This window comes from Lipotes vexillifer, unplaced genomic scaffold, assembly GCF_000442215.2.
Source record: "Lipotes vexillifer unplaced genomic scaffold, Lipotes_vexillifer_v1.1 scaffold39, whole genome shotgun sequence".
Classification (NCBI taxonomy): Eukaryota; Metazoa; Chordata; class Mammalia; order Artiodactyla; family Lipotidae; genus Lipotes; species Lipotes vexillifer.
The window spans coordinates 394,546-407,440 of NW_006787038.1; the positions used below are offsets into that span (position 1 = coordinate 394,546).

At 41.8% G+C, this 12,895-nt stretch overlaps 1 protein-coding gene across 6 annotated transcripts in view; it reads right to left on the reverse strand.

Moving 5' to 3' along the window:
• Window positions 1-179: 179 nt before the first annotated feature.
• Window positions 180-12,895, reverse strand: part of NUMB (NUMB endocytic adaptor protein) — a 134,412-nt gene continuing 121,696 nt past the window's right edge. For 2 of the 6 annotated variants that reach the window (XM_007459705.1, XM_007459704.1), the window contains 5 exons: window positions 9,470-9,674; window positions 7,441-7,734; window positions 5,335-5,484; window positions 2,959-3,105; window positions 1,080-1,795 (listed from right to left, as the gene is read on the reverse strand). In XM_007459705.1, the coding sequence (XP_007459767.1) occupies window positions 1,080-1,795; window positions 2,959-3,105; window positions 5,335-5,484; window positions 7,441-7,734; window positions 9,470-9,674 (1,512 nt within the window). Of the gene's footprint in view, window positions 1,796-2,958; window positions 3,106-5,334; window positions 5,485-7,440; window positions 7,735-9,469; window positions 9,675-12,895 lie in introns of all 6 variants that reach the window. The other 4 variants (XM_007459706.1, XM_007459708.1, XM_007459707.1 and 1 more) reach the window with 4 other exon arrangements.

Genomic DNA, 12,895 nt, shown 5'->3' on the forward strand with positions numbered 1-12,895 from the left:
CACGACAAACCAACACAGTCACCTGTGTTCCTGTCTATGGATTTGATTATGTCATTGTCACCTTAGTGTTAAAACAAAGTAAAGGATTAACATAAGGAAACTGCAGCAATATATAGAAGAAAATACATATTCTCTATTTAGATCGATTCCATTAAAATAATGACATTAGAATTTCTTTATAGGTTTAAAACCAGGACAATACTGCTCACTCTATTTAAAACTACAACCTAGTTGACTATATTGGTCATAAGCATGATTGTTGTTGCAATGTGCTACTTACAGTAAATGATACCAAGTAAGCTAGGGATCCCGTCTGCAACTTCCAACCCTTCCTCTTTTTACTTCAATAGGCATATTGATAAATCAATCTTATGTACAATTTCTTACAGCTAACCCTTTACCTTTGGCAAGATTACTTACAACTCATACAACTTTTTAATAGTGAGAACTATTTAAAATATTCTAAATGCATAAAAATAAAGATTTTGGCTTTTTGATATATATTTATAATATTTATTCTTACTCAAAATGGAAGCTCAACTTTACCCCTAAAATATAGCTCTGCTGGGCGGCTCCTGATGTGCCCTCCTGGGAATTCTGGCAGCACAGCCTGCCTCTTGTCCCCAGCCCAAGCACAGGCCACCCTGTTTTTGATCTTTAAGACAGGCCAGTACTGAGAGAGGAGGCAGGTGAATGGCCTGAAAAACAAAGGGAGATCGTTTTGCTTCCCGTCGTGTTTTATATTCCAGTAAATGTGCTTTGAATACAGGTTCCTGTTCAGATACTTCTGCCTCTCTGTTGCCAGAGATTTGTGAGGGGCTGAGGGAGGAAGAGGGGAGCAGAGGGTAACATTTCCTTAAATTCTTTAGTCTAACTGCAAGACAGCTCTTTTCTAGGAATGGTTTTCTCCACTTTTTTCAATCACCCCTTCAGCACTCTATGCCTGGACATGCTCCTGGGGACCTTTGGGATTAGTGAAAAGCGTACTGGTTGGGAACACAAAGTCCCCCTTGCTCCTTTGACCTCCACCCTCCGCCCTTGCCTAAGTACAGACAAAATACGTAAACCATAAGGACTGCTTAAAGTTCAATTTCAAAAGTCTTCTGTAAGTCACTGGAGAAAGGGTTGGTGGGGGAGGGGTTAGTACGCTGCTTGGACTTGCTTTCTAATGCGGCCCACTGGGCTTCGAAAGGATCCACTGGGCAGGTGCCTGCAGGAACCTCTGTGTGCTTGTCTCCTGAGGCCAACCTGCCATCGTCTACACCATTGAAAGCTGCAGAACCGTTGAGGTGCTGAGCAGGAGGCTTAAAGAAGGGACTGGCAGTAGCACTGCTTGTCTCGTACTGAGGGAATGTCTGCTGCTTGACCAGGTTGGGAGACTGATGGGGTTGGGCAGCCTGAGGGTGGCCTGCAGTGCCAAACACGTTGGCAACCATCTGGGAGGGGGTGATGCCCACCACAGGCACATTAGGGGCTGGATAGGTCATCCCGTTAGCCACAGGATAGGACTGGGCAGGGACAAAGGCTGGCTGCAGGGGTGGGACCACACCCACTGGCACAGGCTGAGAGGTGAGGAATGCATTTCCTTGGAAAGGTGGCGCTGGCTGGGAGATGGCACTGGGTGGAGGAGGTTGGAGAACTGGCTGCAGAGGGGCAGCTGAGGCCTGGGGCTGCTGAGCCCGGACGCACTTGGACACCTCTTCCAACCAGCGGTCAGCCTCAGAGGGAGTGCGTCTGTGACCAGCCTGGAAGAGACCTGGAGAGACAGCACCAGAAGATTGACCCCACTCGGTCCCTGGAACCAACAAGAGGAAGAGAGGAGAGAATCAGAATTATTAGGGGCTTCTTTCTTCACTGGATAACCTTGGCTATTTGAATGAGCCTAATGTAGAACAAGCCCCCCAGCGGGATATTCTGTGGTTTTGGTAGGCGGGAGGAAAGCCTCTATTACCAGGTTTTGTGGCAGGACGGGGAGAACCCATGAGACCATGTGGCTACCTGAGCCACACTGAGGAGCTGCTAGATATGGCTCAACTGCATCAAACCAAGGCTGCTGGCTGGCATCAGAACCCATCCCCAGCGTTGCTGTGGCCTGCACATACTCTAAAGGGCCCGAGGTAATTTACCTTCTGCTCTAACAGAATGAAAAGAAAATAACCAGCGACTTGGTGCCGTACTTTGTGGCCCCTTCCCGGCTTCCAGACATATGTTGTCTTCCTGGTGAACTGCCTTTAATGTCATTAAAATTTTTTTAAATGTTCATTATAGAAAAACTAGAAAGTATAGAAAAGCAAATATAAGGTGCTTTTTGCAGCCTTTTTTGTAGGCCTGCCATTTTAAGAGGCAGAGTCGTCTCTTCCTACAGGCATGGCCACGGATCTACATCCAGGGATAGGCTCTCTTGAGGTAGGGCCCAGGAATCTGGATATTATGGAGCTCTATGGGTGGTTCTATAGTCCTAAGAACTATCAACCTAACCTCTTTAGTTCCTCTCTGAAGGAACCATCCTTACTTTTCTTCTTTTTTCTTTTTTTAACTGGAGTACTGTTGCTTTACAGTGCTGTGTCATTTTCTGCTGTATAGCAAAGTGAATCAGCCATACGTATACATATATCCCCTCTTTTTTGGATTTCCTTCCCATTTAGGTCACCACAGAGCACTGAGTAGAGTTCCCTGTGCTTATTATATGGTAGGTTCTCATTAGTTACCGATTTTATACATAGTAGTAAATATGTGTCAATCCCTATCTCCCCATTTATCCCCCTGCCCCCTTGGTATCCATGTTTGTTCTCTATGTCTGTGACACCATCCTTTCTTAGTAGAAGTTTATTTCCAAGAGGGATCATACTTTTCCTAAAAGGATTCCTCCCTGGTTCCCACTCAGCTAAATGGCTGATTTTTGAACAAGGGTCACTTATCTGATCCCAGAATCCTCACCACCATCTGTGGTCACCTTACCCGAATGTGTGGCTGCAATTCCCTTGTTAGCAGCATCAGGGGCATAGGCCCAAGGGTTGGTTTCACGCACAGGCATTGCTACGGGTGCTAGAGCAGTATGGGCTGGCTTATCAGCAAGCACATGGAAGGCTGAGTCAGTGCCATTAGCTACAATGGGAGCAGACAACACCAATGTAGTTAAATTCATGCAAGGTGTACAGGTGGCCCCTTGGAGCTGGGTCAGTCAGGCCAATGTGCAATACTGGTGGAACACATAAAACAGAAAAGTTGGTGTTGGGATAACCATGCCATTTGCAATGGATACACAAACCTTTTGGCAAAGAGGGAATTAGAGGATGTAATTAAAATGGGTGTACTGATAAAGTTGTATGACTCTTTTAGGAAAATATGTGTATGGAGAGAGAGGAAATGAAGACTAGAAAAACAATTTCAAATTAAGTTGAACAGAGCTGCTTTGTATTACAAGCAGGTAAAAGTCTAACTATTCTAAGATACAGCTTACCCTTTGGCATAATGATATAGATAAAGTATTTTCTTCTCCTACCACTATTCCAAAAGATCAAATTATGCCAACAATAACAACAGTGGTTAAATACAATAATTCCTTATTATGTGCTAGGCACTATGCTAATAGTACTTTAGTGTGCATCATCTCAATTAATTCTCTCAAAACCCCCATATTACAGATGAGAAAAATCAAACTTGGTATATGTTTTCATATGCTTAATAATTTTTTAATTTGCTACAGAATTAATTTCATCTTTTTTAAAGGTTTTTTTTCCCCTCAGTAATATTTGTAATATCTCAAGGCACCTACTGTTCTTTCCTGTCTCCCTTTATTAAAATCTCCTAACCCGTGCTCCTTTACTCCAGACATCTATTCCATCACTTTCTATTCCTTAGCCTAGCTCTCTATATTTCATATGGAACAGACAAGCAGGCACCTTCTCCTGCCCTACACCAATCAGTCCCTCTTTAAGACTCAGCGACTATGCTTATGGCATTGGTATGATTTACCCAGGGCTTGCCTAAAAGACTAGCTTATCCACACACTGAGTCCCTTAAAGGCAGGGAAAGGACTATATTCTATTCAGTTTTGTACACCCACTGCCCTGTAAATAGGCACAGAGTAAGTAGAATATAACAGGAAGTATATTCAGAAAGACCTGGGTTTAAATCCTGGCTGTGTGATTTGGGCAACTTACTTAACCTCTCTGAGCCTCATTTTCCTTATCTGTGATGCCTACCTCAAAGGGTTGTTGTGAGGATTAAATGAGATGAAAAAATGCATGTCCTTACCATGATGTATGTGGCAGACACTGTGCTAAGTGCCCAATAAATTATGCCTATTATTAGTAGTAGTATAAATATTTGTTAGATGAAATGAAAAGCCACTTGGTGCACATGACTATTAAGGTTTTTTTTTTTTTTTAAAGAGACTCCCTCCTAGAGGAAAAGCATGTTGTAGCTTTTCAATAAGAGCAGGCAAAAAACGTCTCCACAGAAAAACTTTTTCTGAGCTCTCTCCCAAAAGAAATGAAGAAAGATCAATTACAGGAGCTCAAATTCTAAAAGTCTGTAATTTAAGTTATATAGACTCTTTGCTGACCTCTGAGTCAATACCAACTATTAATTCAGTATCTCTGAAAACAACAACTTTTACTAATTCTTCAATACCACAAAGGCTAATTTTAGGATACTTGTTATGGAAAATGAAATGAACTGAAGTACCTTTTTCTTTATGGGCCTCTTGTGACAGGGTAGAGACTAGATGAGTCCAGTATTGGCACCACTGATAATCTGGGCCAGATTGTTCTTAGTTGTGAGGGTGGCTATTGTGTACACTGAAGGATGTTTACTGCCATCCCTGGCCTCTACCAGGATGTCAACAGTAAGCACCTGCTACCACATTGCGAAACCCAAAAAATGTCTCCAGATAATGGATACCGAATTTTCCCTGAGGGGTCAAAATCACCCCAGGTTGAGAACCACTGTGCTAAAGAAAGCATAAGGCTAGAACCAACTCTGATGACTGCTGTTTCTGGAGAAATGGCTGGATACTCTGACTCTTAACAGTTAAGCAGCAAATAAAGCAGTGGGTTGGGACTATAGATGCTCCTGATAGAATGGGATGAAAGATGGGTAGGTACGTGCGAAATGACAAATGCAGACATCTCAGGAAACAGGAAGGGGAACAAAGCACAAAGGCACTGTCAAATAGGGAAATTTAACAATTCTGAGATAATATCAAACAGGGAAATTAGTGGGTATGACCAGGTCTAGGGAAGCTCAGAATGCCAACTTACAGTTAGTGAGCAGTGTCATAAAAGTACTAGTTTCAAAGAGAACAGGTGAGCAGGCTAAGTAGGCACCAACCTTGAAAGGCAGGAGACTGTGGTGCCACCACTGTCACTGGTTTGGTCATTGGGGCAGATGAAAAGGGATCCTCGGAGGGTGTGCTGAAGGCATTGGTGATCTGTGAGCACAGGGAGCTGATACTCTCTGCTTCCCCTTCTACCTCTGGCACTGCAAGACAAACAGAAGATGGCTCCAGACAGAAAAACGGAACGATCCTGAAACAGAACAGTATCACACAAGGTGGCATTTTACACTGAATCTTTTATTTGTGGAAGGAAAAGACTCAACTGTCAGGTGGGGATATAAAAGCAGCTTCAAAAAATTTCCTGACCACTATTCACTGGCTTTTCACATGAGAAGGTATAAAATGATAACAATTCCTATACTAAGGTCTATCTTCCTCCCTTGCAAATCCCCAGATTTCCTTATTTCCTCTCCTGTGTGACACTGTTGAGAACTTGCTGTTCTCTTTTTGTGCCAAGATGTCCAGTCAGTAAGATCAACCTGTTTGTCTTCCGACCAGGTCCCAAGGCTGTGGTCTGAGTTAAGTTCTGCAACCCTCCAGTGACTCTTGTCAAAAAATGGGTGAAGGTCAGGGGCACCAGTGGGTGCTCAGTCCTTTTCTCTGTAATAAACTACGACAATGTGATCACTCTCATTCTTCTCCAAAGTACCAAGTAACTGAGCTGTGATAACATGAAAAAGTGAATTGAGGTCCAGGACTCCAGAGGCTTTGCTCTTAATATTGACTCTGGGGGGCTTCCCTGGTGGCGCAGTGGTTAAGAATCCGCCTGCCAACGCAGGGGACACGGATTCGAGCCCTGGTCCGGGAAGATCCCACATGCCATGGAGCAACTAAGCCTGTGCGCCACAACTACTGAACCTGCGCTCTAGAGCCCCTGAGCCACATCTACTGAACCCGTGTACCACAACTACTGAAGCCCATGCACCTAGAGCCTGTGCTCCGCCACAAGAGAAGCCACCGCAATGACAGGCCTGCGCACTTCAACAAAGAGTAGCCCCCGCTCGCCGCAACTAGAGAAAGCCCGCATGCAGCAATGAAGACCCAACACAGCCAAAAATAAACAAACAAACAAAACAAAACAAAACAAAAAAATTGACGCTGGGATACTTCAGTGTCACAGAGGAAGCTAACTGTATGTGCTGAACCTCTGTTTGCTAAACTGTGAAAAGAGAATAATCGTTTTTGTTTCCCATCTGCTCCAGAGGGAGACTGAAAATGAGATACTTGAACCATCTGGAGTTTCAGTTTTTACAGGAGTTGAGAGGTGAAAAGACCCTCAGTAATCATCTAGTTTAACTGTTCTTTAGGCTGAGTTTTATCCATCAAAGAACTTAACTCTGTACTTTTGTACCACTAGCAGTGGGAGTGCCCTATTGAGACAGAGCTTCCTCAGATTCTGTTAGAGCACCAGCTCAACATGTCTCAGAGTGAAGTAAAATAGGGCCCAATAAAAGCACTGACCAGATCTGACACTTTAGCTCCGGATCTTATGATGAGGATAGAGCTACCAGGGCTGGCTCAGCTGTACACAGGCCACACAAAGACCTGTGTGGCAGTTCTGAAAGGTAATGAATATGTGTGAGCAATCCCACTGTCTCTGATGAACAACAGATCTTAGATTTATACAGGAGACCCGTTTAGAGTTTCCTCCCTATGGAGCCAACCAGCCACAAGGACATTGAGAACTTATCCATTTCTTCTGGTACATCTGACAGTAATGCTATTTAACTGGATGTGTTTCCAAAGCCTTTTAAATTAATTCCCTGCTGGGTCCCAAATGGCAGAATAAGAATGGAAACTTGAGACCCTTGATGTTTGGAAGCAGGTACACTTTCATCAGGACAAATCACAAACCTTGTAGCTCAGGCTGGGAATTCCCATCATGGCTCTGTTACCTATTTGTTGAGGAGAAATGAACGACTCATGTCCCTCTCCATGAATCTCCATTTTCTTCCAATGGGAAATGATACAAGATATGTAACCACCAACCAGCCTCAGAAAGAGGGGTGGCTAGTTTGATGGGATCAGTGACTCCACTGGAAGTGATGGTAACGCTTCAGTGCCAGAGCACCCAGTGAGTTAGGTGGATGCTGCATTACCTGCATTTTTTATGGGGAAATCAGTCTTCCTCTGCATAGTGGAAGGCAACTCGTTGATGCGCAGGGATAGCTGGCGTTTAAAGGGTGACATCTTCTGGCTAAGAGCAGGAAATCCTCGGAAAGAGCCTTGGCGAGCAAGTTGTTCAATTGGTGCGTGCCGGCGTGGGATGGCGTGAGGATTGTTCATCTCCAGAGAGGCAGTAGCATCCGAAGTGGGAGAGGTGGGAGAGGATGGGGATGGGGCAGTATTGCCAGGGGCCACTGATGAACCAACCACTGTCTTATCTGTTTCAGCTCAAGAAAGTCAAGAGAAAGAGGACCTTAGCAATGTCTTCAAATAATTTGAGCTTATATTGCTGAGGAACTCAAAAGCTCTTCTAGATCTTTTTACCCATCTCCTTCACCATGTCTCTTAAAAGACAGGTTAGAAGCGGGGCTCAGATCTCCTATTTTTCAGACAAATAAAACGTTTAGTAATCTACTACATGTCACATGGTACATCTACTAAGACAAAAATATTAGATCTTTTATTCCCATGCAGTGATTAAGACTCTGAACAAGATTAAACAAAACAAAACAAAACAAAACTACCTATGAACTCCTAGCAAAAGGTCCTTTAAAGAATGATGGTTCACAGTTTTCAATATTTGTTTGCTTTTTTGTTTGGGGGAGAGGATTTAGGAGTGGCAGAGTCAGAAAGGTCTAAATAAGCATAAGTTTGATTAGATGTTAAAGAATGTCATAAAGAATGTCATGGACATTAGGCATTTGTGGCTCATTTGAATAAAAGCATACAGAAGTAAAATTTTAAATTGGAGTAAACATAAATACAAGACTGTTTCCATGTGGGTACCCACTGTGTCCCATTCTGATTGTGGTAAATCTCTACTCCCCTCCCCTCACAATCCTCTGTAGACGCTAGGACTCAACCATTTTGGCAGTTGCTGTGTGTATCAAAAAGTATTCTTTGGTGGTATTAAAGAATAGGCATCCAGTCTGAAAATCACTGAAGCATACTAAATAACAGGTATACATACTACGTTTTCTAATTAAAATAGCATGGTGTTTTTTTATTCTTTGGTATCCTGGCACAAATGTTTATAAGAAATGAAAAAAAAAATCACAATCAATAATTTAATTTCAAATAAAAATATGTATCCTTTTTTTGGCTTAAAAATTAGAGCTGTTTGGGTCAGTATTAATGAAGTTACCTAAAATGGCTGGTTTAGAATTGAAAGAATATAGTAAAATAATTAGCAAAATTATATTTATATTTAAACCGAACTGTTTAATTCCAAAATATTCCTTGTTGGTTTCAGCCCTAGTTATACACAAGAATGCAAAGCATTCTCCCTAAGCCCTATCACTCAGTTCTAAAATACACTTGACTCAACAGCCTCCTGAGTGACTTGAATGCTTGTACAGGCATTTCTGCTATGCTGCTATGGGTACCTGAAAAAAAAACACATTCTGCAAAACCACACACTAAAATTAATGGGGCTATGGAAAAAAGACGGGCCAGCATCTCAAAATCTGTGGACTTTTTTCACAAAAGCACTAAAACAACAGTAATAATCTAATAAGAAGAGTATCACCGAGAAATTTCTGCCTGCATTTATACCCAGCATCACCATCAGTGGGTCCTCTGCAGCCTAAACCTGGGACTTGTACTTCTTCCTTCAAAATGTAGGTCCTTGATAGCATTTGCTTCTCACAGAGATCAGGTGCATCAGAATTTAAAAATCTGTTCGGGGATATGCAGGTTTTCCCAATTTTGTTTTTGAATGTCTTTGCAGCTTCTTCAACTGCACTCTCAGCTTCCCCGGTAGTTTAACATAATGGGAAGAGTAAACACTTTGAAGCCACTAAACAAGCCACTCTAAAGGAAAGGACTCTTTAGATTTTTAGCTTTGTTCTTAAGGTCTTCATATATTGCTAAGAGTTCTCTTTGACTGAAAAAGCTTCCAAATATTAACCTGTTGGGAAAAACTGTTTAAATAAACACACATTGTAGTAGAACAGATTGTACCTTTCTTAGCATCTTGGATTTGTTTCATAATCTCCTCTCTTTCTGCTTGCTCAGTGGCTGTCGTGACACGGAATGATCCTTCTCTTGTGAAAGTGGTCCGACTGGCATCGAAAGTAGCAGTCACTCCACATTCCTTCTCCCGCTTCTGCTTACGTTCTAAACAGGCTGCAAAAGCACAGCCCACTGCGTGGCTCAGCCTTTCACCCTGTATGTAACAGAAGGTTTAAAAAACTTTTTGAGTTATGGTGTCAAAAATTACAAATTAGCTTGGACCACAAAAATAAGTCTGTTTCCACACAGGCAAAATGTTAGGAACTCCAGCTTAAAATTAGATTTTAGTATATTAATACACCAAATTAATCTAAATGAATTATTACCTTAGGTAATGCTTATGATCCTTTACTGTAGTAGGCATTGGGTAAAGCGACCATTGGTAAGCGGTGCTTTCTGAGCAGCCACCAATACTTCCTTATTAGTCAGGTCCCTCTGTCACTCACATTAACTCTGGTCACCAGCTTAGAAGACACTGCTCAAGGTTCCAAGCCCTAAGTCTTGACACACAAACCTCTATTTGCCATTTAGGGGAATAGTGGGAATATTTACCAAGCATTTCTAAGAAACCACTGGAAAGGCAGGGCAAATTTCAGAGCTTAAATATACTATCAACATGTCTAGGAACAAAAGGCGCAAACTTAAAACTTCATGTAAATAAATACAACTGCAGCGATGAGAAGCAATCAGGCAAAGGAAAGCTTAGCTTTCTGTCTTTCTGAATGCTCCTCCCCGGCCCCATCTGGGCCCTCAGTGCTTGTAGGCTCTCTCCCATAACTTTCCTATCTTCTTCTAGCTCTCTCAAACCCCAACTCTACCTCCCAACCACACACAGGCAAAAGTAGAAGCATGTTTTCACCCACATTTTCTACTTATAAAGGAATTAAACAGATAAACCTGAATTTTTTGTGTGTGGGAGGGGAGGAAGGCTTATGTAAACTAAATATTGTTTTAAAGATACACTGGATTACCTAGAGTAAATTTAATAAATTTGGTGGGTTACTTTTTACCAGGGTTATCTGTATTTTAAACTATATCCCTAATTGTGGAATAAAAAAGTTAGGGATGATATAATAACTGTTGGCATCTTTAACAGCGAGAAGAAAATCTGAGAACAGGGAAACCTTTGTGGAGTTTCCAAAATCATACCATGTAAGCAGCTGCTCCTACATATCGCTCTGAGTAAGTGATTTCACTGCATTTTATATGCCAATATCAGATATCATAAGGAGAGGTAAATGTCTGAAATGCTTTTGTCCCTAAGATTTCACATGACTGTAAACTGTAAGATCTCACATGACTGCTTATTTAAAGACTGACAGACTCACTCTTTATGAATCTGCGTGAGTTTCTATCTAACTTCTTAGTAGGATGATACAAGGGTAGGCATTGAAGGGTGAAATAGGAGAGAGGACCGAAAGAATTTTAGAACCCGTGTGCGTTTGAACACAGCTCTATTACAAGGACAGAACTATAGGCCAAGGAAACTTATTATTTCTGTGAGGCCTTATGGCAGAAGTTCTTGAAGTGGAGCAGTTACCATGGGCCAGACCCTATGCTATGAGTGTTTATACTTGTTACCAAATTTAGTCCCCACAACTGTTATCTCCATCTTATAGAAGTGGATATTAAGACTTAGAAAATGTTAAATAACCTGCCCCAAATCCCACAGCTAGTAAGAACCAGAAAGAGGAACTGAACCCATATCTGATTCTGAGCTTGAGCTCCTAATATTTGTTTATACAACTGCTTTTTAAAAAGTTTTTGGTCAATATTACAATATGACCACCACTTCCCTTCCAGGTTAAACCTTAAACAAGAGTTCATCGAGTTGTAGTCATGAATTGCTACAACTGCCTTATTCTGTCTCGATGTTTAAAAACTCAAATATTACACACTCAACGCTATATTATAATGAAGAGCATCATCATCTAAGAGACTTGTCTTTCATATCAGAATTTTGGGTAATTTAGATGAAGAATGATAGATTCGATTATTCCCTACTTTTTTTAAATTAGTTAATTTTATTTTATTTATTTTTGGCTGCATTAGGTCTTCGTTGCTGCACACGGGCTTTTTCTAGTTGTGGCAAGCAGGGGCCACTCTTTGTGGAGGTGCACAGGCTTCTCATTGTGGCGGCTTCTCTTGTTGCAGAGCACAGGCTCTAGGCGCGTGGGCTTAGTAGTTGTGGCTCACAGGCTCTATAGCGCAGGCTCAGTAGTTGTGGCACACGGGCTTAGCTGCTCCGTGGCATGTGGGACCTCCCTGGACCAGGGCTTGAACCCGTGTCCCCTGCACTGGCAGGCGGATTCTTAACCACTGCATCACCAGGGAAGTCCCTATTCTCTACTTTTAAACAAAACCAAAATTTCTACTATGTAGCAATTTCTAGCATAGTTCACTGTACCATAATTTAGTATTTCTATTTTTTTAATTGAAAATATACTCCCACTCCGTTCTTGTGGTAGAGTCCCTTTGTAAATGAATTTATAAGCGCCTTTCAAATGCCAATATCTTCTACCCAGATGAATTAGCAAACAAATGCATGTAAGGATCTTGAAAATAGTTCTAATAATGAAAAGTTTCAAATAAAGTTTAGCAGCCACCATCACCAGAGAACTTTTACTTTCCTTTAATGACCTTGGATCTCAGCCAATCATCTTGCTCTCTGAGTGGTAGGGTTATACCAAGAGTGTGAATTACTTGAATAAAAGGAGTGAAAGCAGGGTAGTTTAGGCACTTCCAAGTGCTGTAACAGCATGAACTTGTTAAGAATGTAGTGGATACGGTATTTGTTTTTCTCTTTCTGACTTACTTCACTCTGTATGACAGACTCTACGTCCATCCATCTCACTACAAATAACTCAATTTCGTTTCTTTTTATGGCTGAGTAACATTCCATTGTATATATGTGGCACATCTTCTTTATCCATTCATCTGTTGATGGACACTTAGGTTGCTTCCATGACCTGGCTATTGTAAATAGAGCTGCAATGAACATTTTGGTACATGACTCTTTTTGAATTATGGTTTTCTCAGGGTATATGCCCAGTCCATATGCTAACACATATATATATGGAATCTAAGGAAAAAACAAAAAAGGTCATGAAGAACCTAGGGGCAAGACGGGAATAAAGACACAGACCTACTAGAGAATGGACTTGAGGATATGCAGAGGGGGAAGGGTAAGCTGTGACAAAATGAAGAGAGTGTCATGGACATATATTCCCTAACAAATGTTAAATAGATAGCTAGTGGGAAGCAGCCGCATAGCACAGGGAGATCAGTTTGGTGCTTTTTGACCACCTAGAGGGGTGGGATAGGGAGGGTGGGAGGGAGGGAGATGCAAGAGGGAAGAGAGATGGGAACATATGT